General features: G+C 37.6%; 1 protein-coding gene across 4 annotated transcripts in view; it reads left to right on the forward strand.

Moving 5' to 3' along the window:
* LOC126282195 (putative helicase MOV-10) overlaps window positions 1-27,688 on the forward strand; it is a 294,822-nt gene that overhangs the window by 51,464 nt on the left and 215,670 nt on the right. For all 4 annotated transcript variants that reach the window (XM_049981725.1, XM_049981728.1, XM_049981726.1 and 1 more), the window contains one exon: window positions 17,543-17,803. In XM_049981725.1, coding sequence (XP_049837682.1) covers window positions 17,543-17,803 — 261 coding nt within the window. The remainder of the gene's footprint in view (window positions 1-17,542; window positions 17,804-27,688) is intronic.

Below are 27,688 nucleotides of genomic sequence, written 5' to 3' on the forward strand. Positions count from 1 at the left end.
GAAAATACTAAGAAAGAATTAAAGGCGGACTGGAAGACTCAATTAAATGCAAAATTTGGAGAGCTAAATGTAGAGTTTTCTAACACCTTAGAAAGGCAATATAATAATTTAATGGGAAAACTTCATGACGTAGAAAAGAAATATGAAGTAGTTTCGAAGAGTTATGATGGCCTGTACATAGGATGGTTCAGTGTGAAAGCAGCTGTTTCAATGTTAGCGCACAGATAGAAGAGCTTTCGAAACAAATAGTTGAGTTTGAGTCCGATGCTCATAAGGGGATTGACAAGTATTTAGTAGATCAAACTAAAAGACTTGACAAAGATCTATCTGAATGGATAGAAATAAAAGGAAATGAAATTATAGACAAGGTTAAGACTACTATTGGATCCCAGCCAAATGGAAATATCAATGAGCACCTAAGTAGAAATGAGGAATTAATTAAGCTCTTCGCTAGCGAAATTCAGAAAATAAAAGACAAAATAGTTGATGAGTTACGTAAATGGCAAAAGGAATCCAATCATAAATTGGCGGAGTTAGAACGAAAGTCATCACAAAATTTGTTGACAGAGGACGAACGTTCGGAGAATAGGTCGAAAAACAACCGAACATGTGATAATACGAAGTACAATTGTGGTGAAAATTTTCATTGGGAAGTTGATGATTCGGTTGGTAAAGATGATGATTCTTTTGGTCAGCGAGGATATTTGTCTTCTTTAAAGGTGGAGAACAGCATTTTTAAAAGTAGACAATTCCCAACATTCTCCACTGAAAAGAACAACCGGCATCCGAAAATCTTTATCAATAATTTCAAAAGAATATTTCCACGTAGCTGGTCAGAACACGACCGACTTCAATTTATAGTATCAAAAATTACCAGAGAAGCCACATTATGGGCGAAGTAAGTGAAAGTTGCCATACTTGCGCTGAGTTTGAACAACTTTTTTTGGCTAAATACTGGTCGTCGAGTAGACAAGAGAAATTAAGAAAAGAGGTTTACCAACCTGAGTATTTTAACAGTAAAAGGAGTACTTTAAGGCAATATTTTGAAAAGTACATAAATAAGACACGTTATAGGAGTGATCCAATTACTCACAAGGAAGTGGTCAGAATTTTGAAGGGAAGGTTGCCCATAAATATACGTGAAAAGTTAATAAATGTTCCTGACCACGATGTAGAACAATTCTTGTCGGTGATTGACTCTATAGATATGATTATGGAAAATGCAAGACAAATGAGTAGTAATCAAATGTCGACTCACACTCCTAATAATACAAATAATTATAATAATAATTTAACGTATGATAATAATAATAATTATAATACCGAAAACCAGGTCAAACCCGCATCACAGGAGCGTGGACAATCTTCGTCCTATGGCTGCAATAAAAACAATGATTATAATTAATATAGAAGAGATACTTACTGTGCTAGAGGTAAACCTAGATATGGTGACGCGAATGTGCATAGTAGTAATATTAATAAGAGTAACAGGTACCCAAGTGATGAACCCAATTGTATTCGACCTTGGGAAGATAATTCAAAGCATAATGTTCATTGGCAGGATGGGACAAATGCCTTGAGTCCTCATCCAGCACAAGGAGTTGTACCGAAGGAGCCTCCAATGTGCGGCGGGGTGAATACCATAACTCGGATCATACTGTACGGATTGTGGAAATTCATGAACCCCCACTGATGACTCAATGAGATAGATTAAACTAATACCAGTCACCAAATGTCTTCCTAGGATGACTGGAAATGAGAAGGAAGGCAGGCATCAATTGAACTGAGAGTATTAAGGTACAATAATGATCAGGATATAAGGAATGAATTAATTGAAGAAAAACCTGAAGTTCCTAATAAATGCAGACAAATTTTACAGGCAATAATTCCAACAAGTATAAATAATGTTGATGTTGAAATATTAATTGATACTGGAGTGACTATTAGTGTCATGACACTGGACTGTTTAAAACAGAGCCAACTTTTCCTATCACAGGATGTACCGTGTCTGGCGCGTTCATCGGAATAATGCTTAAAGTTGTGAAACAGGTACGTGTCGACGTTACAATACAGGGGGCTGAAATAGAAAGTACATTCCTGGTTGTTCCTAAAATGACAGTACCATGTATCTGGGGTTTAGATTTTTTATGTGAGACCGGTGCAATAATTAATTTAGAGAAAGGTGAATGTATATTTAATTCCAATGCTAACGTTTTGACAGCCACCCTGAGAAAGGGCCGATTAATTCCAAATCAATTGTGTATGAATCTAATGGTAAAATATGTCAGTATTAATGATGAAAATGTGTATGACATCTGCCTTATTGAATGTTCTGAAGAAATGATGGATAAAATGTCATTGCAGGAAAAGGTGTTAGAATCAGAATATTTATCTGTTATCCAAAGGGATGAATTGTACTACTTGTTGGAAGCATATCAGTCGATTTTTAGTAAATGTCTGGGTATAATAAAAGACTTTGAATACCATATAAAGACATATGCACATAAACCCTTTTGTCGTACTTCTTATTCTATCCCATGGATAAAGAAAGAAGTAGTCAGAAAGGAAATCAATAAAATGTTAGAATGGGGTATTATTGAGCCCTCAGATTCCGAATATTGTAACCCTCTTGTGGCGGTAATTAAACCCAATGGTGACATCAGATTGGTGTTGGATGCCAGAGAGATCAATAAGATCATTATACCTGTACAAACCCGACCGGAGAACCTAGAAGAGTTAGTACAAAAGTTTTATGGTGCCCGCTTCTTAACTTCTTTGATTATGCGTAGTTCATATTGGCAAACCGGAATATCTAAAGAATCTCGAAAATATACTGCATTCGTTTTTCTGGGCCGAAGTTACCAGTTTACCGTCATGCCATTTGGGTTGAAAATAAGCGGTGGTGTTTTTATATCGGCATTAGATACTGTACTGGGCAGAGACCTTTTGAATGAAGTTACTTTATACGTGGATGATTTGCTAATTGCTTCTGAAACTTGGGAGGAACATTTGGACTTATTAAGAAGAGTTTTTGCGAAATTTTTGGAATACGGAGTTACTGTAAATTTGAGCAAATCCAAGTTTTCTCATAACCAATTGGAATTTCTTGGACATATAATTACTCCTGAAGGGATAAAACCAAATCCTAAAAAGATGGATGCAATTAACAGATGTGCTTATCCAAAGAACAGAACGGAATTAAAGTCATTTATCGGCTTAGTTTCATTTTTTCGACGATTTTTACCCAATCAGTTAGGAAGCCAAGACTGTTTGTTACGGCTGTTAAGAAAAAATGTCATGTGGGAGTGGAATTCCGAATGCGTGCAAGCTTTTGATAACATCCGCAATGCTTTGACTAGTGCTCCACTGTTACATCATCCGAGACTTGATCAAGATTTTTATATTGCTGCGGATGCTTCTGAAACAGGATTGGGTGCCACTGTTTTCCAGATGGACAATCTAGAAGATATCAGTACCATCGAAATAATTGGGTTTGCCAGCAGAACACTCTCTAGCTGCGAACATGCATATTGTACTACTGAATTGGAAGTACTGGCCGTGGTCTGGTCCCTTAGAAAGTTTCGCTATTTTGCATATGGAAAGAAGATCATTGTATTCTGCGACCACAAAGCTTTATCTTTCATTTTATCAGGAAGGATGTTCCATTCACGTTTAACCCGGTGGGCCTTGCTACTGCAAGAATATGATATTACGCTCAAATACATCAGAGGGAAAGACAACATCATAGCCGATGCTCTTTCAAGACTACCGAAAAGAAAGAATGACGAAGAGTGTGAAGAATGGACTATTGACTTTAAAGTCATGAATTTATCAAGGCAATATTGTGAGAGGCAGATTTCACAGCTATGTCGAAGTCTTCTACGACTGCAAGAAGATGATATGTTGTGGAAAGCCATTAGACATGCTGTTGAAAGCAAAACGCTAAGTCACTCTCAAGAGCGGTATCAATTAAAATCCGGAATAATGTGTCAGAGGAAGGATGAAGAAGATGTTTGGAAAGTTTGTGTTCCAAATAAAAATTTAGAATCACTAGTATGGTACACTCACTTGAATTGGGGTCATTTTGGTGCCGCTAAATGTACAGCCAAAATAGCACAATACTGCTATCATCCAAATTTGGGACGTCTAGCTACAAATATTCTTAAGAAGTGCAAAATATGTCAGAAGGCAAAACCCATAAACTATTGTTGGAAGATAGAATTACATCCGATCATCCCACAACAACCTTTAATGTTTCTGTCATGTGATGTCTGTAGGTCATGTCCCATGACACGTGGACAGTTCAAATATGTTTTGGCTTTCTATGATCTCTTTTCAAAATATGTGAAATTATATCCTTTGAAAAATCTCCACGTTTGACCCATGTTACCCAAATTTCTCAACAACTATATAACTGAGCTCGGCAAACCTATAATGATCTTGACAGACAACGCTGCTTATTATACAAGCCAAGTATGGAGAGACACTATGAAAGAACAAGGAATCCAGCACATTTACATCTAAATATTTTACCCTTGTGGAAATCCGGTTGAGAGAATCTTCCGAGAGTTGAACCGATTTTTACATACATACATACCCAAACAACATTATAAATGGATCAATTGGATTTATGAATTTGAGAAAGTGTATAATGACTTACCACACTTATCGACAGGTTATTCACCTAACCAAATAGTATTTGGTGAAAGTATTGTGCCAGAATGGATGAAGAAATTACCTGCAATAGAACAAAAGATTACCAAGAAAGAAGATATGGTGAAGAAGGTCTACGAAAACCTGAAGCATCAAGCACAATTGAGAAAAACCCGTTTTGATAAAAATGTGAAGAAAGTAGTCACATATGATGTAGGGGAAGAAATTTTATTGAGAAATCACCCAAAAGCATCAACCAGGAATAGACTGAATAAGAAATGGCAATATTTATATACCTTATGAAGGGAGCTACCTCCTGTCAGATTGTGATACTGATGTAATTAAGGGCTTGTTCCCTCACATAGACCTGAAGAAGTATTATCAACAATGAGCAAAATATAGATTCAAGAAACAGTGAATGATACCAAGACTACACTCAGAGTGGACTAAATAAAAGCACCAGTGGATAAATAAGTACTTATACTAACTTACAAAGAAAATTAAAGAATGTACCGAAGATTTCCATGAGATACCTTCCTGGCATCAGCAACAATGACGACGCTGAAATACGATTCATCCTCTTACCGAGCAGCGAGGATGGATGATTTAAAAGTGGAATTAAGAGGAAAAGAAAAGGACCAAATCCTCTCTGGTTAAACAAGTGGCCTGATAAGGGTTTTGGCCTAGGATGCCAGTCGTCAAACCCAGCTGTGATCCCTGCCTTGCACAGTCGGTTGAAGAACTGAGGGCTTCATCCAGGAAAAAAAATGTGGTGTGAATATGAAGTGATTAGTGCAAAGTGTTTCTAAGACAACCTATAAACAAATGTGGAATTTAGTTAAAGGCATTTTGTCTAGGCCCATTAACTCAACTTATATATTGTAGAGTGTATGTACTGACTTGTTGAGTGAATCTGTCACAGTACACAAAAAAAATAAGCCTGTTCTGTCTGGAACCCTCTTCAAGACATCACAGTCTGGGGCGCCATGTAACATTACGAGTCAAGATAGCTGTAACAGAACTTGAATAGCGCAAAGTTATCATTAAAAACGCGCTGCGCAATGTGTAAGGATTTGGTCGGTCATAATAATCGTAACATGCTTTTGAATACCATTAAAATATAATGGCGATACCTGTTTAGTGTTATTGGAAATAATATGTAGTAAATTAATGAGTAAGGTAGCCGATCCTATAAGAAGAGGACAAATTGGGCATATTAAGGTGTTTTGCTTTATATCGACTAAGCCGATAATACGGCGTCTTTTTTTTCCATTTACTCTTAAAAAAAAAAAAGCAAGTAAAGAAGTGCTAATTGTGTGTTGTGAAAAATATAGGGCGAATTTTAAACAGCTACAGTGTATAATCAGACTAACAAATGGACATTCAGTTACGAGAAATAGCGGATAATGAAATGTGGTCAATTAACTGAGTACATCTACAGGGCGGTCAATTCCAGGATAAGTCTATTCGCATCTCACGAGGGATGCGGTATTGAGACCGTTTTTTTTTATTATATCACAGAGAGCGGGCTTCAGTTTATAAAAAGGAGAAAAGCTGTATCATTATCATTGACTGTAGGTGTCAAGCAAACAAAACTGTTAATCATAGGGTTTCGGTGAATGAGTGATGAATGCGATATGAAACTGTTAACGAAGTTATGTTAAATAAAACAAAGAGACAAGACAGTTTGGTTGTATCTGTTATTATTCCATAAACTGCAACATTTCTTCTCGTTGTACGAAGCCTTTATAGACAATCATTTCGAGTTAAGTTTTGGGGACCTGGTCAAGAAGGGACAGTTCGTAGATCCTAACTACTGAAGCTATTCTGGAATCAGGTGCTACCGTGACCGTTGTGTGTTGTCAATGGCTTAAGGACATCATATCTCATGCTCTAAGATCGACGCACCTTTCCTCTTGGTATAATGGTGCCTCACGGTGACAATGACAACGCCAACGACGAATGAAGAAACAGTAGATGCTAGACCAAGCAATAACATAATTTGCACATAGACTTTAGTCCACACATTTCCTGAACTGCTGAAATGTTTTGATCTAAAACAGTTACATTAGTTTGCATACTGTTTTCAACATTTAAATTTTTTTGGGTTAAGCTGGTGACGTTTTGTTCCATCTTTCCCACCACAGCCTTCTGTTCAACTCTGACATCATTAACATTCTTTGATTGTCTTGCTGATTCAACTACTAGCTCATTTTGAGGCAAAACAATAAATTTATTTTCTAAAACATCAACTTTTTCATTCACCCTTTGTAAACCCTCTGATGATACATTTTTAGCTCTGAAACTTGATTACTAAGTTAGTCCATTTGATCTTTTATCCTGTCCATTTTACTATTGTTTTCACTTTTTAGGTCATTTAATTGTCCATATAGTGAAGTAATTGTGCTATCGTTATCTGTTCTTATTTCAGTTAACTGGTCATTAACTGTACTAAATTTGCTATTGTTATCAGTTCTTATTTCAGTTAACTGGTCATCAGCTGCACTAAATGTGCTATTGTTATCTGTTCTTATTCCAATTAACTGATCATGATCTCCACTAAATTTGCTATTGTCATCTGTCTTCATTTCCTCTAGTTTTGCCAAAATTAACTGCAGAATATCAGTTTTTACCATTTCTTTGCTGACTATGATTTTACTTGGCTCAGTCATGTCCTTACTGGATCCTACAGCTTTCACTTCTACCTCACTCCTACCCTCGTCTCTATTCATTTTGTTAACAAGCACATGAGTCCACAAACAGATTAACTTCACAAATAGTTTGTACTTCTCTTTCCGTTTTGATGTCCCTGGTTGTAGTAGTAAATTCCCCTTTATTTGATCTAGTCAGTCATTGTTGGTAGTACATCGTCAATGTTGGTATGACCTGCTTTGTTGGGCAGCCCTCAGTCTTCTTTCTTTGTGTGATTGGAAGTCTATTCATATATAAGCTGCAAACGACAGAAATCATTCTCCCTTCTTCTGCAACGGACAAGATTTCATTATTAGGCAATTGATCCTGGACAATGCCACCACTTATAATTTCACCCTCTCAAAATTTGTTGTTGTCACTACTATTTTCGATGCTAAAGTCGCGAAATGAGTAAGAGTTACAATAAACTTTTTATTTATCTTCTTGTCTCATAATTGGCTCAAGTTCTTCATGTCTAGGGGCTGTCTTGAAGCTGAAATTTTTGACATTATAGGTTCTCATGGTTCCAACTAACATAATTAATTTTGAAGTAAGCCTGTGCAGATTTTTTGTTTTCACTGTAATTTATTCTCTCACTTTTTCTATATCATATTGTCTTTTGAATTTTTGCATTAACAAAGCCGAAATTACATTGTTCTTCCAAAATACAAAAACATGTTTGATCACATAAGAGGCATACTCACTGCTATTTCATGTTTGAGGTAATGACAATATTCTAAAGTATTCTAAAATGTTTACAGATTTTCTTGGCAAATGAATTTCTATTAATTTGTATTATTATTTTATAAATGAATCTAGAAATAAACGTAATGAATAGCACCAAATTGTGTAATCAACAATAAAAATTTTAAGTGTGCCAAATATTTCATAATTTCAGATATTTCTAAAAAAAAAAAAAAAAAAGTAATGCTGGAGGAGGATGTCCCTTTATAATGTGAAATGTTCGGCAGTAAAGGTGCTGTTGAAGTCCATTTGATTTCAACTTCATCTATACTTTGTAAAACATTGCATGGTTTGTGGCAGACAGTATTTCTGCTACCACTATTATATTAGCCCTTCCAGCATTGCATGGTGTGTGGCAGACGGTATTTCTGCTACCACTATATTAAACCTTCCCTATATGATTATATATATTCTCATTCCACTCTAATTTTTAATGAGTCTGTCATTATCTTTACTGCACTTCACTGTGAACTTCATTATACAATCAGATTTATTGATATCAAAAGCACAATTAACACTGAATGCTTCTTGGACTCTTTCTCTCTGCCAGTTTATGAGAGTTACAACTAGCAAACTCGACTCTTCTTTGATAAGAAGGTGTGATTTGATAGCAGGGATGATCCAAAAAGCATGTATGAGAAGAATGATGAGGCGTGACATGGCTGCCTTGAAGTTATGTTGACAATGGCCTTCCATTATGGGCTATGAGTGTACACCACAGTTTTATTATGTTTTTGTTTTGTGTGACAATGCTAACCACAGCTATAAATTTTATTTGCTTTTTTGATGAAGGTTAAGAAAATGATCAATCTGATTATGATCATAGTGCTCAAAAATGGCTATTTAATCAAATAAAATAATTTTGCAATTAAAGAATTATGGGAAATGGGAATATGGATCACTGCATACGAAACAAACTGTTCCCATAATGTCTATACACACATACATTTCAGCACATACAAAGATACACGTGTACACTGTTCAAGGTACAAAGGCTGACTGGAACATTAACATGGTGGCTCATCAGAGCAGTTAGAGTTCAAAGGTCATACTTTACTTGGTCGATCGACCATCCAGGGATGCAAAGCAGAACTCTTAAATGTCGTAAGATTGAGTCAATGAAATGTTTCCAAGTTTGTGCCTCATTCTTTAAGCTGAATGACATGAAGTTGTACTGGAACAAACTGAGCGGCGTGATGATAGCAGTATGTAATGTCTTCCTGCACTATGGGAATATGGTGATAGGCACATTTACAGTCAATCACACTGAAGATTGTGGAGCCCAATAACATATGGGTGAAATCGCTTTTGTTCGGCACTGGGTAATTGTCCATGATGGTACTAATGTTTAAGCGTCTGTAATCACGACACATTCGAAAAGAACTGACTTGTTTCATGATGAGGTGAATCAGTGAAGACCAGTTGCTGTCCGATGCCTGTAGAAGGCCTGCCCCCAGAAGTTCGATAATTTGCTGCCAGGCCGCATGCAACTTAATGGGGTTGAGGCGTCTAACCTTGTGCCTAATAAGAGGGCCAGTGGTGGTTATTGTCTTGTGTGTCATTCCGTCAGTGACGGAATAGACTGAGAACTGCACACGAGGCTGATTAACGTCATGACGTGAAGTTTTGGGACAAGTGGGGCGCGATGAGGCGTAGCCATTAGTGCGAGTGGGGAAAGGCAGCATGAAAATCACATGCCTATTATGTGAGTGTGGCTTGCGCTTGTTTGGAGAGGTCGGCTGTGCATGCAGCACGGAGTGGATCGGGATGTGCAGCGACTGTCTGTTGTTAGCTTTGCCTAGAATAACTGGCGCGAGCAAGAGAGGCATTGGCGTCGTGCGGGGAATGGCAATGGCCACCAAATTACGTGGTTGGCGCATGAGAGAGGGGGAATGTTTACCAATATGCGGGGCTGCTGCCTGCCTGGTGAGAATGTTCGCATTGTGCGTGCGACTGTCATTAAAAGCACTGTTTGAAACACATGGCAGTGCACGTAGTGGGCTCGTGGTAGGTGCAGAGATCACTGAACTCATATTTTCACACACAATGAATGTTTTTGAACTAACCTGATGAGTGCCCATGCTGGTGTTGGATGATGAAGGTCAATCAGGTGAAGGAACTGTGGATTTCAGTTGCAGCAGTGTGGTACGAGCCACGGTGAGCTCATCAAAAGTGTGAGCAATGCATAGTTTCAACTCATTGTTTTGCCGACAGAGTTACACTGCTGCGCCATACTCTGACAGTAGATTAGTGACGCAGGTCACAATTTTGTCCACGAGGGTGGAGCACTTGCGAACCTAATCACATTTTGCGACAGAAATGGAACGACGAGCATAATTGTCTGAGCACGGTATCTGAGTGTCAGAAGGGTAATGAAGCACTGAACCTTGGAATATGTTTGGGGAGAGTTTGTAATGGGACAAGAAATCCATAACGAGAATTGATTTGTCAATGTTGCTGATGTAAAAAGTCTACAGGAAACGTAGAGAAGGAGATAGATGCACCATAACTTTAGCAGTGCCGACAGTAGGTATGATGGACACGTCAGCACCCATGTTGATGAGGAAAACAAGCCGCGATGAAATGTCGGTCATGTATAAATGACCACTCGGCCGAGGGGACGAGTGGATGGAGTGCAATGTTTTAGGATGCCTGTGAAGTTCCCCACAGGACTCGGTGTCTTTTACATCCTGTGGTGAGCGTTTGGGTGCTGGCAAGGTAACCTGCACTTCTTGGCCTCATCCCCAAAACTCTTGTGGTACCAACAGCACAGATGACCCAGATGTAGCGGTGGTAGTGATTGTGACAGCAGACGAGGTGTGTACTGGTTGATCTGTTCCAGAATGTAAACCGGGACGTATGGTGCGTGTGTGATTCTTGAGTGCTTGGTAAGAGGAGAGAGTGAATGAGTACTGCCCGGTGGTGTAGGTGGCGTGGAGCCGGAACGAGCCCCGCCTCTGCCTGCAGATGGCCATTAAACAGGTGGTGTAGTGCCGACCAGCGGTGAGAGGTGTGCTGGTTGTTTTTGTCGCAGTAGTGTGTACAGCTGATCTGCGATCTGAAGGCGAGAGCCGATAGACTCGAAGGATTGCAGTAGCACGTGTATCAGCAGTTTGCTAGGTAACTTGGCAGACCATAAATGCCCACAGGGTAATGCTGAGCATCATGTGTTCACTTACAGTAGGCAGAGGTGGTGCCAGAGTTGTGACGGTGGGCGGTCCCCCAGGTGCTCCTCGTACAGGATCTTAATTATTGATTCCTGTGGCGAGCAGGCTAGTCAGTCCAATATTGTCTTCTTGGCAAACTCGTATTTTGGTGGTGGCGGTGTGGGCGAAAGGAGTGGTCATGGAGGTGCGTGACGAGACATAGAAATTTAGAATTGTTGTTGTTCACCTGATGTAACTTGAAAAGGTGCTCCACAAACGCAAACCATGAAACGAGGTTGTCCTCGTATAAAGGAGGTAACTTCGGCAGACGGCCGGGGGATGGGGGGGGGGATGGGGGGGCATGAGGCTGGCTTCGGCATATCTTGGAAGGCCTGCTGTCCCGTGGTAGAATAGGCTGTTCTGTAAGTCAGCACTACTGGTGTGGGCATGTTACTCGCAAACACGTCCAGAACAACGACCAGTTACAATGTCCCTGATGAGTTACGGAAGCACGATGCGGCAGGCACAGTTGGTACTGTCGGAACGAACAGATGGGCAGCACATGAGGTAGGCCCGTAAACTGGATCAGAGGTTAAAGGCTCAGTACTTAAATTGTCCACCTCGGAAATGATGTGGAAGGCCAGCACTGTAGGTGCAGACGGTACTGCGGAAGAAGCAAGTGGCTGTATGGTCGGATTGGGGCCCTCCGTGAGTAAGTGTGTGTGTGTGTGTGGGGGGGGGGGGGGGATAGTTTGGTACTTGGTGTGGCATCAGTGAGAGTTTTCTGTGCACATCAGAAATACACCCCATGTGGTAGGACCATTAATCAATAGTGGAACCTGCTGGTGGTCACATTGTCGTGGTACAACGTTGCTGGATGGCGAAGTGCTGTCGGGTGTGTTTGAACTCAAGTGGTCGAGAAACTGGACGACAGATCTGGTGGTTAAGCCTGGCAAACTTGATGTATAGAAATGTCCATTATTAAATTGTGAGGAAGGTAAAACTGGCATAGCTTGATAGCAGTTGACCATGTGTGCGTTTTGCATGAATGGTGGCTTTGCACACGGCACTACTGTAACCAACATTGCGGCGTGTAGAGGATCAAAGCACGTGTGCGAATTTGGGTCCCTTTGAACACTACACGAGCGTTTATCATTACACGATTCTGGAAGTCATCCATTTCACGTTTCACATTTTGGCGTGCACAGTCTGGCGGCACAAAACCTGAGTCCATTGCTTGAGGCAACGGTATAACACTTGGTCTTTGTAGAGCTGCAAAGTTTGAGGTTAACTTCATCCATTAGTGGCGAAACAACCGTTGGCAACCGCACCACGTGTGCGTTTTGCACGAATGGTGGCTTTGCACACGGCACTACTGTAACCAACATTGCGGCGTGTAGAGGATCAAAGCACGTGTGCGAATTTGGGTCCCTTTGAACACTACACGAGCAATCGATCATTACACAATTCTGGAAATCTTGGTCTTTGTAGAGCTGCAAAGTTTGAGGTTAACTTCGTCCATTAGTGGCGAAACAACCGTTGGCAGGGGATTGGAGTGACCTGGTAGTAGTAGCTGAGCTTCCAAATCCTTGTATAAAATGTTTGGTGAGGCAGCCATTGCGTCGAACGTAAAACCTTTTGATTTCACACAGCTGGCGCAGAAGACGTAGAAACTTCGGGGTCACCAATATGGGAAACAGGAATATGGATAACTGTATATGCAACAAACTGTTCCTGTAATCTCTATATATACATATATTTCAGCACAAAGAAAGATACACGTGTACACTGTTCAAGGTACAAGTGCTGACAGGAACATTAACATGGCAGCTCGTCTGAGCATTTAGAATTCAAGGATCATGCTTTACGTGATCGATATGACCTATCGATGCGACAGAATGTTTTGGTTTCCACATATTCTATGAGAAGATAATAATTTCCTTCCTACATTTTAAATATCTGCTGTCACTTATTTATCCAACTACTAAGTGAAAACCATTGTTTACTAGTCTATTAAACTACAGTACAGATTGAGAAAATGTTGGGTCTGTATCATTCATGAAAATGAAATTTATCATAGAGATGAGGACTGATACATGAGAATTTCAAAAACAAAATAACTTAGAAATGAAGTGTTGCAATACAGAGAAGTATCAGTGTCCTGGTATAGCCTCTTCATCTGTGTTTTTGGATAATAAATAGAGTCTTACATTTTCTTGTTTCAGAGCATGTACTATAGTTCTTGATTTCTGAAGATAATGTATGAGTCTTTGTCCTGTTAAGTGGCTTTTCCAGGGAAACTTATAAATGTGAAGGTGTTTGCAACTATATTACGAGAGGTGGTAAATCTGAAGAGCTAAAACATAGCAACGTGAAGTTGCAGAAAAAGATTTTGAATGTTTTTTATGAGATCTGACAGACTATCAAACTAGCATTGCTTGCATCTAAAGCTCCCCATCAGGTGAATTTACTGTATTCTTACACTATATAGATGATTTTTTAAATGAATTGAGAAGCGGGTCAAAAAGTATAATGGTGCTTGGTGACTTCATCATTATTTTTAACAAAAGTAATGGGGAAAAGGTGCAATTATTAAATCTGTTTAGCTCATACAACATGGAACCAACTCTCAGGAAATTATTTGATACGGAGATGGGTCTCAATCAGATATTTGCCAACAAACAGGACTCTGACTATAATATTTGAAATAAGAGATATTGGCTCTTTTGATCATATGGCTTCAAAAATTGTAAGGAATGGGAACAGTAAGATATGTACAGCCATTGAAAAGTATGTAGAGAGAAGATTTGTTAATAATAACAACATAACGGGTTTTTAATAGTAAGCTAAGAAGCACATACGGCGACAGAGAAAAAACTTATGATGTAGACAAGAAGTATAAAACATTTTTTCACTAATCGTAAATATTGCTACCGTATGATATGGGATTCCAATTAAAAAGAATTCAAGTCAAATAGAAGTCAATTACATGGGTAATGCAAGGGATTAAAAAATCAGCGATCGCACTTAGAAACCTAAATAGACATGCCAAATGAATACAGCAATAAAACTGTACTATAAAAAATACTGAGAGGTTATAGGAAAGTTTTACAGAGAGCAGATAGGCTAAACAGTGAATCATGTATCAACAGGAGAAGCAATAAATCAAAATCAGTTTGAAAGGTAATAAACACTAGCATAAAAAAATATAAGAGTCAAACCCATAACCTCAAAATCAAAAGTGAGGGTAAAAATGCTCAACAGATTGCCGATGTATTCAACGAACATTATGTGAAAGTAGCAACAAACCTGTTTGTGTACCCAGTAACAGTATCTGAGGTGGGAAATGTCATTAATAAATGGTATTGATAGTTTTCTAGAGAAGTTAATCAAACATAGTTGCACCAGCATATATTCTCAGCTAACTGGCAGTATTAATACTTCATTCAGGACAAGAGTGTTTCCATAAAAACTAAAGTTATCCATAATAAAGTTACTCTATGAAATGGATAGTACAGCTGAGATAAATAATTATAGACCAGTGTCACTCTTCACAGATTTTTCTAAAGTAATTGAAAGAGTAATTTATGAAAGGGTAGCTGACTTCCTGAATAAAAATAAAATATTGACTAATGCTCAAAATGTGTTTAGGAAGAACACATCAACAAAAAGGGCAGTCTTTCAATTCAAAATAAAGGTATTAATGCCTTGGATAGAAATGAACTGAGATGTTGAATATTCATAGATTTACCAATGCATTTGATCTAATCAGCCACGATTTACTGCTTATGAAACTAGGTTGTTGTGGGTCTAGGGATTGACCTTCAAGTGGTTCAAGTCTTATCACTCTGAGAGACAACTAAGAGGACAAATAGGTTACGAAGGCAAGGGATACCTTTCAGATTACAAAAAAAAAGTACCTAAGATGTGCCCATTGTTTCCATATTAGTCGCTCTGTTCTTGCTTTTATGTGTATATAATTTGCCAAACCATCTGAGTGCTGCAGACATGTTGTTGTTTGCTGATGACACATGCATTTTTATAAAAGGATGCGCAGAGGATGACCTACAGCAGAATGTCTCTTAAGAGAATAAATGAGGCAGGAAAATGGTTTAGGTATAATGCTTTTGTCAGAATAAGGAAAAAACTGTATGGATGAATTTCAGTAATATTAAAAGTAAAGCTAGAAGCAGCATAAAAGCTGAGTCAGGTAACTATGCTATTGCACAAGCTCCATCCACAAAATTTCTAGGTATATGGGAGGATGGGCACTTGAGATGGGAGAAGCATCTAGAAGTTTTCAGTAACAAATTGACTGTTGCAGCATTGAACCATTGTTGTGTACCTATTAAGCTTGTATGAACAACTCACTTAGATATGGTGTGATATTCTGAGGAAATACAGGTATGGCAAAACAAACTTTCAAACTTAGAAAAAGGGCTGTTGGAATAATCAAAGGATTTCACTGTAGAGAGCGATGCAGGAATATATTTAAAGAAGTTAAAATGACGACTCTTCCTGGCGTACACATTTATGAATTCATGTCCCTTCTGAAAACTCATAAGGAATTTTCAACATTGAACAGTCAGATTCATAACTACAAAACAATAAACAGAGATGACTTTTGTACAGCCACCCACAAAAAGTGTACATTATCAACCAAAATATGTTTTAGTGCATTGTCTTCTACAATATAGAAAATAAAAGAATTTCAAAAATTGAGAGTAGAGTTAAAACAATTTTTAATAATGCATAGCTTTTATAACTGTGAAGAATATCTGAATATTATGAAACAATGAAATTGTTTACTTATACTGAAATAAGGTGACTGTATTTTTATGTAAGATTGTAAACAACATTAATATAAGAAATGTTATTGTAACTAGTTCTGACTGTGAATTGTCTGCACCTATACAATGGGCAGGGTGATTCAAAAAGAAAGAGCAGATTTCAGTTGTTTATTACAGACAGACTGAAAGATAGAAACACATTGCACATATAACTGGATAGAGGAAGGTTCAAAGTCTTTATTTTTGCCTAGACACTATACCATATACTCACCATGAGTGCCATGCATTGCTTGAGAAACATTGAAATGGTAGTCCATTTCATTCAGCACACGAATCAGCAGGTCCCTGTTGATTGACTCAACAGCTCCATCAATTCGATTTCTCTGTTCTGTAAGAGTAACTGCCATAGGTGGGACTAAGATTCCATCTTTTATGTATCTTCTTAGACAAAATTCACAAGGTGTGAGGTCTCATGACCTCATAGGACAAAAGAAATGAACAGTGAATTGACTTAGTGCAAATTTGAGCTCATATAATGATTTCTCTTGTGTTGTAGTCACCATATTGCTACAAACAAACAACAGCGCAGCTGTGTCAAAACATTGAACCTTCCTCTATCCAGTGACATGCAAAATGTGTTTCTATCTTTTATAGCTTGTCTGTAATAAACAATTAGAATCTGTTCTTTCTTTTTGATTCAAAGGGCATATTGTCAATAGGTAAATAAAGAAACTGAATTGAATTGAATGATGACTGAATTGTGGTAGTGTTTTAATTATTGCTTGTAGAGCAGTCTTCATTTCACTTAACCTTATACCATTGCAAAGAAGTTACAGGCAAGAAATGCATGGAACTCATTATTTCATGGCTCAGTGTCAATATTTTCCATCTTCTTGCTTATCAGGCATACACATGTGTTGCACTTAACATGAACTCTGTCTTCCCCAACATCACTGAAGTATTCTGATGTATTTTCGGTATTAATTGCTGTCTATTACTTTCCTAAATGAAAAGAGATTTTGAATATAATAGAGGGAAACATTCCACGTCAGAAAAATATATCTAAAAACAAAGATTCTGTAACTTACCAAACGAAAGCGTTGGTACGTTGGTAGAGACAATAACAAACACAAATACACACATACAAATTTCAAGCTTTCACAACCCATGGTTGCTTCATCAGGAAAGAGGGAAGGAGAGGGAAAGATGAAAGGATGTGGGTTTTAAGGGAGAGGGTAAGGAGCCATTCCAATCCCGGGAGCGGAAAGACTTACCTTGGGGGAAAAAAGGGACTGGTATACACTCGCACACACAAACATATCCCATGGTTCTGTGGTGACTTTCGTTTAGTAAGTTACAGAATCTTTGTTTTTAGATATAAAAGATAGATTTTCATTAATACACCTACCTTTTGGTTTCTATGTAGGTAAAGAGCTCACAAAGATAAATTTTTGCTATAGTGTGATGAAACTTATGCTTTTGTTATGTAGATTGATTTTTGCTCCGTTTCTTTTGCAGTTGTTGCAGTTGCAGAACATTATGTGCTATTTCTGTGCAAGAAAGGCTATATGGATACAAATTTTTGTATTGAAAAAGAAAATTTCAAGAGAATATTCGAAGAAGACTACAAGCAGAAGTATCCTGTTCGTGCTCATACTTCAAATCTGCTAGCTGCACTGAACTATGTGAGACTACTTAAGAAGATAGAAAAACGCAACCAAGAGACAATGCATTTCCATAGAAACCATATGGAAACATTGTTGAAGAAAAATTCAGACGGTAACTTTTATCATAAACGACTACTCTAAGGGTTTCCCTACTTTTGTCTCTCACTTTATTATTCCCCTGAAAGATGTGAAATATCAAACGAAGCATCCAAAAATATAATATGTTGCTAATTGTCAAACTAAGGGAGAATAAGTGAATGCTTATATTAGAAAATAAAGAGCTAATGTACACACTGGTACAAAGTAATGTATGACTACATTCTGAGTGTAGTTATTGGCGTTGTGGTCAGCAATCTGAACACTTGCTTGAAGCAGCTCTCCATTTTACTCTGTATTGTACAAGCCTCTCAGTTTTTATAGTTTTTGCCCTCCACACTTCCTTCTGTAACCAAACTTACTGTTCCTTGATGCATCAGGTTGTGTACTTTCAGCTCTTTGTTTAAGACGCATTGTGCTGTATTATTTAGTCTTTTCTCACTAGTTTGATGTAATACCTCTTCATTGGTTGTTATATTCCAAATATTCAGCAATAATCTATAGCACCTTACTTCAAAACCTTCTGTTCTTCTCTCGTGGGAACTATTTGTCGTCCATGTTTCACTTCCATACAGGGTTACACTCCATACAGATGCCTCCAGAAAATACATTTTAACACTTTAATCTATATTCGCTGTTAACAAATTTCTCTTCTTCAGAAACACTTTTATTGCTGTTGTCTATCTGTGTTTTAAATCCTTCTACCTTGGCCATCATCAGTAATTTTGCTGCCCACATAGCAAAACTCATTTACTACTTTCAGTGTCTCATTTCCTAATCTAATTCAGTCACCATCATCCGATTTAATTTGAGTACCTGTTTTGCCTTTGTTGATTTTCAGTGTATAAACTCTTTTCAAAATTCTATCTATTCTCTTCATCTGCTCTTCCAAGTCATTTGCCACTTCTGACAGGATTACAATGCCATTGGCAAATCCGAGAGTTTGTATGTGTACCCCCAGAATTTTAATTCTGTTTCCTAATTTCTCTTTGATTTCCTTTTAATTTATGGATTGAATAACGTGAAGAATATGTTACAACTCGGTATCAATCATTTCTGAAGGAGTACTTCCCTTTCATGTCCCAACTCTTACACCTGCAGTTCTGGTTTCTGTACAAGTTTTAAATAGCCTTCTGCTCCTTTTACTCTATGCCTGCTACCAAATAATATCATATATTCTTTTGGGAGAAACAATTTCCATTACATTTGACTGAAAGACATAAAAAATTGTGACATTACTCGTTTTTTTTTTCAAAGCCACAGATTCCTTTTCCAGGAAGAAAACAGGAACTACTTGGTGGAGGTCCTTCCACACATAGACTGTCCAGCTAGCAATTCCCTTGAAGACCACAATATCTAAATAATGAGTAGCAAGTATGATACTTGTATCATAATCCCAGTGGATTCAATCACAACCATTGCTTAAATTTTGAATAAAATACATCAATAGTGATGGCTGAAGACTTCTGGTATAAGGCTTCATCCTTGTTCTGCCAACAGCCTTGTCATAGGGGGTGGAGTAATGGTCAGAGGTTGAGGGAACTGTCTTGTGACTAGAATGGGAAACTTAGCCTGAAAGTTGGGAGAATCAGGAGTGATTAATGGTATGAGGATGTCATCACTGTTGTCTTTACAGTTCTAATCTCAATCTTAAAATAATAATATTTTCTCTTGTGGAGCACACGCTTCTTGTGTCCAAAATATAAATAATTTAACTGTTTGCTTACTTCACCTATAACACAATCCAGGATGAAGTGAGTACAGTAGAGCGTCGATTATCCAAACGTTGGTCAACCGAATGACTGCTTAACCGAACCATGTACTCGCTTGCACCTGTTACTCTCCTACTCTACCGTCCATCATCCCCCTCACTTCCAAACCAAGTTTCCCACAGTAGTCGGCACAATGGGCCACTACTGGTGGAACATATCTTCTAATGGGGCCTTCACAAGGCGCTGCTGACCGGCTAAGCCGCCAGTCACTGTGTTTCAACAATCAGCACACTTCTGTCAGCTTGGCACTGGCAGTGAAAGTAGTGGCAGTATCAAAGCTGTTCACAGCAACATCACAGCAACAGCAACAGCTGTGCCAACTTAGAGCTGAGGCGTGCCGATCCGCGCAGTTTGAAGGATTGTGCATCCCCAAGAAGAGCTTCTCACGGTGCAAACAGTCACCTTCTGTTCTCTGTTACGACCACTTGTGTGCTGCTGCGTGAAGAAGTGAACTTGAGGATACAAAATTCTTAAACGTAAACGTGTTGTCCTTTCTATGAAGGACAAGTACGAGATTATTAAAAGATTAGAAGAAGGTGAATCTGCAACCACTTTATCCAATTAGTGCAAGGTGGGGAAGTTGACAATTACGAATATTAAAAAACAAAAGACAAGCATAGCAAATTTTATAGCTATGCTTGATTCTACTGATGGATCAACAAGCCGTAAAACTATGAAGCTCGCCACTAACACAGATCTAGATGATGCTGTTTGCAAGTGGTTTACACAAAAGAGTTTAATAAACTGTGCCACATACTATATATTCCTACTGAAGTTTTATTTGTATGTTTTTTTGTAATACTAAAAGTGATGCCATTTTTTATGAATAAATTTACTGTGCTGTACTTCTTTTTGCCGAATAAACATATACAGTTCGAATATCTGAGCAAACCAGTTTTCCGAACACCCAGTCCCCCCCCCCCCCCCCCCCAATTAATTCGGATAATCGACACTCTACTGTATTAATATTTGTACACTGTGTAGCAACACACTTTCTTTCTATCAATGAAAATAATCAATTTTTGAAACATAATGGAACTGAATAGATAAAATATCTACTAACGAAGCAGCAGCAGGAGAACACACATATAAAGGTGTAGAAATTTGCAAGCTTTTGGAGCTAGGGCCTCCTTATTCTGGCAGACATGTTGAAGACGAAGGAAGCTGGGTGAAGGAAAAGGAATGGTGAGGTTTAGGAAATGCAGAGAGTTGAGAAAAGTTGCCCAGAACCACAGGTCAGGAGAGACTTAACATACCGGAGTGACCTGCATTAACTGCGATGATTTCTTTGCAAACATCAGCATAAGTATTTCTAAAGAAATATTTCCAGCTGTGAGAACCATTATGTCAGTTTCCTTCTCATCCCATTGGGTAAATATCCTCTGAGCCTGGATTCTGAGCACCTTCCGAACTATCTCTGTTTCCTCAACCTCGTCAGTCCTTTTCCTGAACCCCTCTTCCATCCCCTTCAACCCTTCTGCCAGAAGAAAGAGCCACTGGTGCCAAGAGTTTACAAATTTCTGTACCTTTATTTATGTGTTCATCTGCCACTCCTAGGTAAATAGATTTCTTGTCTTTATATCTATCATTATTTAATGAAGTACCAACCTCAACTAGTGCAATAGTACTGGATACATATCATTCATAGTAACAGGTAGCAAACCTTCAGTAATAGCATCTTAGCAATAAAGGAACATAGTAATCTGCTGGTAGCTATTATTGTCAGTAAGTTATTAGCAATAATAAATAAATTGTCAGTAATAATTGAAGACAGTAAATACTAGGTATTTAAAAAGATGCTAAAATCCTAATACAAACAGGAGCTAATACTGTTCTCAGTAACAACTGAAGGTAACAAATCTTCAGCAATAACAGATGAAAGTAAGAGAAGGTAACATTTTGTCAGTAGTAACTGAATGTGTTAACTTACTGTGATAATAGAAGAAAATGATTTATCTTCTATAGATTTGTTCTTTTGAGGAGTTTCCCCACTACTAGAGGATACCGCAATAGCTTGTAGTTCCACCATTTGTAGCTCCCTTTCATTTTAATCCCTCTAACAGTTTCTACAATCTTAGCTGTAACATACTGTAAGATACCTTCCATTTCTATTGTTTCTTCTATATTTACTGGAACTTACTGCACTGAAATAATAGTATCAGAATGTTATAATAGTATCAGAATCTTCATTGTCATTGTTGGCCATTTCTTCCACTAAATCTAAATCATCATCAAAATATTGTACCTTGCTTTTTCCTAAATTCACTGACAGAAAAAAATTCAGTGTGCAGCATTAAGGAGCTGTGCCACTTAAACAAAAGTTGGTAGGTATGTTTCTACAACTGGAAGGTGATAACTATTCGTATTTTATACCAGACACATGGGAATGGTGCTAGTAACACCACTATGAGCATGCAGATCAGGCTTACTATAAAGCATGAGCCTTAGTTACCTTTGAGATTTGATGTAGTGATGTTAGTTAAGAATGCTGAAAGGTGACAAATATAGCATTATTTACTTCACTGAGCTTGAATGAGGTTGTGTCATAGGGCTATGAGAAACTGGATGCTCCTTCTGTGTTATTGCAGAAAGGGTTGGCAGGAATGTAGCCACTGTACATGATTGCCGGCAGTAGTGGTCACAAGACTGTACATTCGCAACAAGACCGGGCTATGGATGGTCATGTGACACTATCAAGAGGGAAGGCCATCATCCATGGTGTATGGCTCTGGCATATAATACTGCATCTGCCAGCAACTTGAGCACCAGTTTGCACCACAATGACTCAATGAACTATTAGAGTGTTCACTGGAGGGCAGGGTGGAGGTCTGTTGTGTTTTATGATAAAAGCTGGTTTTTCCTTGGTGCCATTGATTGCCGAGTGGAGGCCAGTTGAGGGCCTACAACCATCCTGTCTGTCTGCTAGACACACTGGGCCTACACCGGGCATTATGGTCTGGGGTGCAGTTTTGTATGACGGCAGGACCACTCTTATGGTTCTCCCATACACATTGACTACAAATGTGTACATCAATCTGGTGATTCACCTGTTGTGCTGCCATTCATTAACAGTATTCCAGGGGGCATTTTCCAACTGGATGGAGCTTGCCCACATATCACTGTTATAGCTCAACGTGCCCTGCAAGTTGTCATGTTATCTTGGCCTGCTTGTTCACCAAACCTGTCTCCAATTGAGCACATATATCACATCATCAGACGACAACCCCAGATTCATCCATAACCAGATAGCTAATTAGCTATCCCTGTACTGACTAGTGCAAGTGCAACAGGTATGCAACTCCATCCACAAACTGGCATCCAGCAGCTATAAACACAATGCATACACCTTTGCATGCTTGCATTCAACATTCTGGTGACTACACCAGTTATTAATGTACCAGTGTTTCTCTTTTCCAATGGCTTATCTCATGCTTACATTAACCTGTAATCTTGCAACGTTAACTGCTTAACGTGATCTTGCAGTGTTAATTGCTTAAATGTGTTACCTGACAAATGTATTTCTAAAATGTCATTACTGTATATTAATTATTTTTCCATGTTGCTGTTTTTTTGATAAGTGTATATTGTTTTTTTTCTGGTTCATATATTATTGTATTGAAGTGAAAACCAAAATCACACAAGATATCATTAAAACTAGAAAATGTGTTATGCATTTTTGTTGATAGGCTTGAATCACCTGCTTTAATTCTCTTGGTAGCTTTGCAACCATGTGCATAATTCTTTCTAAAGTAATATTTTCAGCTGGGAAAGCCATTACATCAATTTCCTAATGAGCATGAAAGTAAAAAGTCAAGATTGACATAGTAAAATGTTACTAATAGTAAATTATTTGGGTTTCTTCTCTTTGTATATTTCGGTAATGAAGTAAGTATTGTTTAACAATACAAATTTATAATTGGGTATTCACTTAACCAGTTCACTTAATCAGCTGACAACATTAATTCTAATTAAGAAATCACTTTACACTATTGTATCTGAAAGGACCAGAACACACAACATTTTAATCAAGTTAGATCAACTAGGATTTTTTATGCAAAGCACCTATTGTGTGTGCCATCATGTGCAGTTGTCATTTGCCTCTGGTTGCCGTTGCTATATTGTGGTAAATGATTACTTGTTGCTCGTAGTGTATTTGATGTATAAGAACTGCTGATTGCGTCACCTGGTCATGTCATGTAGAAGCAATTTATTGCAAATTGCAGGCTGTCAATCATTGTTAAATTTGGTAGGCTGCGGTTGCTGCATACTCTGCCACTGGCTTTTTGAACTAATCTTCTTGCACATTCAGTTAATGTTTGATGAGCGTGTGTTTCATATGAATCTCCTGCATTTGGCTTCATGTGCAACTTGTGATTAAATTCTCCTGAAGAATGGTTTATGAATGCTTCAATATATTTAAATTCTTCTTTGCATTTGCTGTATACTGCCAAGAGTTGTGTGGTAATGTCAAATGGCAAATTTGTCTTCTTGTTGATTTACTTGGCAGCAACTGGTTGATTAATGTTGTCAAGCAAAGTTCACAGGCTTATTGTTTGTAGACGATAATAAATATTTGAAAATTTTTCTCAGTTCAAGTATGTAGAATGTAATAACATTATAATGCAGTAAATAAACATTTATATCAGTTTCAATTATCATTTGTTCTTCTGTGGTGTTAATGTTATATTTGGCAAATCTTACCATATAGTCACAGTTTTATCAATATTGATGTCAATTTATTTCTTAATCCGCAAGGTGAGGTGTAAAATCCAATAATCGTTTATATTTTTCACTTGAAGTTATCACAAAGTCTTCAGTTTCTTTTACTTTATGCAGTTACCTATTTTTGCTCACTGACATAAAGTGCTCATGCATAATAACACTGTTTGCACTCTTCAATTGTCTTTCACATGTAACAAAATAATTTTGATAACCCAAATCATAATGAATTTGTTCTTGAGTAAATGTTGCAGGATTGAAGTCCAAATGAAATTAATGTTTTATTCTTCTTTTTGTAAATCACTTAATCTTCCTTAGTTTTTGAGACCAACTTCTTTAAAGTGGATCCATGTCTTACTTCAGGGTCACTAGAGGAGAGTATATATGAAAAGATAGCAAATTCTTGATGCAAAAACATGAAATTCTTGTAAGCATAATTCTTTTACATTAGTTTCATCTTCTATTTTCATTCTCAATCCAAACTCCTTTTGTTCCAGTTTTGGATCTTACGCCAGGTTGCCGCATGTGAGGGGTCTGGGTAGCAAAAAACACTATACAGTAGTTCTGTCGGGAAGTCATTCCACACCCACCTTGTTCACCTGATGAAAACATATTATAAGTTAAAAAAAGACAATTTTTTAAGAGATTGCAACTGATTCAGTAAAAAGAAAATTATGTAGGACCCTGGTACAAAAATGCTATTACACTATCGATGAATTTTTTAATGATGATCTGACCATTTGAGGAGGGTAAAAATTAATATTGAGTATGTTCATGTATTTTATACTTCTAGTAAGTGTTGTTTTCCATGCACAATCTATTATAGATATTAACTTGATGATTCTCCTGTACACTGAATCTATGATTTAACATGTATTTATGAGACAATGAAATTCTGATTCTGATACTCCGTGCTTTTCAGGTGTAATGCCACTGATTCACGTGCCAACTCCCTAATTCCTACAATTCCAATTTTTGAAGGATGAAGTTGTAATCTATCACATAAAAAGCTTTTGTGAAGTTCAGAAATATTACTGATACACATTTCTTGCAGTCTAATGCAGTCAGGATTTCTTTAAAAAAATTATAAATTGCAGGTTCTATCGAGTTGTGTTTTCTGAATCCATGTTGTGTACGTGATCCAAAATTAATTTTCTCTGTGAATGAATCTGTAAAATACTTCTTCCAGTATTTAAAAAAAAACTAGACAGCTGAAATATTGGTCTGTAGTTCTTTTCATCTGTCTGGTCTCCCTTCATGAACAGAGGCCTTGCCTTCATCATTTTTAATTTTTCTGCAAAAAGGAAAAAAAAACAATAAACACTTCACAATGAAGTGTTGCAAAGATGAGTTAAGGTCTTAGTCAATACTGCTGCACATGTTTATAATATGTGATGAGGAACAGTCAGTGCCTAAAGAAAATTCTGATTTTAATTCCTTTATATTATTAGGTATTTCCTTTTCATCTGTTGGACACAAAAAGATTGGTTCTCATGTAAATACATTTTTACCTCGTCTCTGTTTCCATGATTGTGTGCTATTTTTGTATCAGATTATTTGTTCTTTCTGTGAAATGTACATTAAATACATAAGCTATTCTGCTTGGGCCAGTAAGTTTGTCTTCATTTTCAAGCAGATTAATGTTACAATCTTTTCCAATGTTTTGCCAATTTCTCTACTCACAATGGGCCTCATTGTTTCATTTTATTTGTAGCTTTTCCCATGTGGTTGTTATTTGATATGAAGTACAAAATTCCATTTACACATTGCAGAATGGTTCGCCAGTTACAATCTTGATGTTAATACAGACAAAAGTGTTGTAATGCTATTTCATACCACACAAAACAAACATCCATTAATCCCCACTATAAATGTATTTAATAAACCATTACAAATTTTAAACTCACACAAAGCTAAACATGATTTGTTTGGTGTTTCTCTTGAATACAAACACAATACTTGTTAAATGTTGACTGGAATCCTCCCTTTCGAATTCTGAAGGTGGCAGGGGTAAAATACAGGGAGCGAAAGGCTATTTACAATTTGTACAGAAACCAGATGGCAGTTATAAGAGTAGAGGGACATGAAAGGGAAGCAGTGGTTGGGAAGGGAGTGAGACAGGGTTGTAGTCTCTCCCCGATGTTATTCATTCTGTATATTAAGCAAGCAGTGAAGGAAACGAAAGAAAAATTCGGGGTAGGTATTAAAATCCATGGAGAAGAAATAAAAATTTTGAGGTTCGCCGATGACATTGTAATTCTGTCAGAGACAGCAAAGGACTTGGAAGAGCAGTTGAACGGAATGGATAGTGTTTTGAAAGGAGGATATAAGATGAACATCAACAAAAGCAAAATGACGATATTGGAATGTAGTCGAATTAAATCGGGTGATGCTGAGGGAATTATATTAGGAAATGAGACACTTAAGGTAGTAAAGGAGTTCTGCTATTTGGGGAGCAAAATAACTGATGATGGTTGAAGTAGAGAGGATATAAAATGTAGACTGGCAATGGCAAGAAATCGTTTCTGAAGAAGAGAAATTTGTTAAAGTCGAGTATAGATTTAAGAGTCAGGAAGTCATTTCTGAAAGTATTTGTATGGAGTGTAGCCATGTATGGAAGTGAAACATAGACGATAAATAGTTTGGACAAGAAGAGAATAGAAGCTTTCGAAATGTGGTGCTACAGAAGAATGCTGAAGATTAGATGGGTAGATCACATAACTAATGAGGAGGTATTGAATAGGATTGGGGAGAAGAGAAGTTTGTGGCACAACTTGACCAGAAGAAGGGATCAGTTGGTAGGACATATTCTGAGGCATCAAGGGATCACCAATTTGGTATTGGAGGGCAGTGTTGGTAAGCAGATACAGAAGGATGTATGTTGCAGTGGGTACTGGGAGATGAAGAAGCTTGCACAGGATATAGTAGCTTGGAGAGCTGCATCAAACCAGTCTCAGGACTGAAGACCGCAACAACAACTTGTTAAACTTCTCATCACATAGTTCTTCAAATCAGATTCATATCTTTAATGTACAACATTGTTTTAGAAAACAGAGACAAAATTTACCAATGGGCACCACAATCAAGATTTAGTGCATTCTCAAATTTTAACTCTTGCACCACACTCAACACGATAATCTTTTAATTTCATATCTTTTAGTACATCATGACACGATGTACAAAATACACCAACTTGCTATGCATGCATTGCTAGAATTTAAAGTAATACAGATTATGTAGGATGCACATTAATTTTCTCTGCAGTTCGAATTTAATGAATTGCTCAAGGATTGGAGGGCTGTCTTGCTTGCTACAGAGAATAATATTTCATGTATTTGCTTATTTACTTATGTCTTATTGTAGGTGTAGAACAAATCTTTGAAATATTGCATTGTTTCTGTTCCTATGCC

The sequence above is a fragment of the Schistocerca gregaria genome, chromosome 7 (assembly GCF_023897955.1).
Source record: "Schistocerca gregaria isolate iqSchGreg1 chromosome 7, iqSchGreg1.2, whole genome shotgun sequence".
Classification (NCBI taxonomy): Eukaryota; Metazoa; Arthropoda; class Insecta; order Orthoptera; family Acrididae; genus Schistocerca; species Schistocerca gregaria.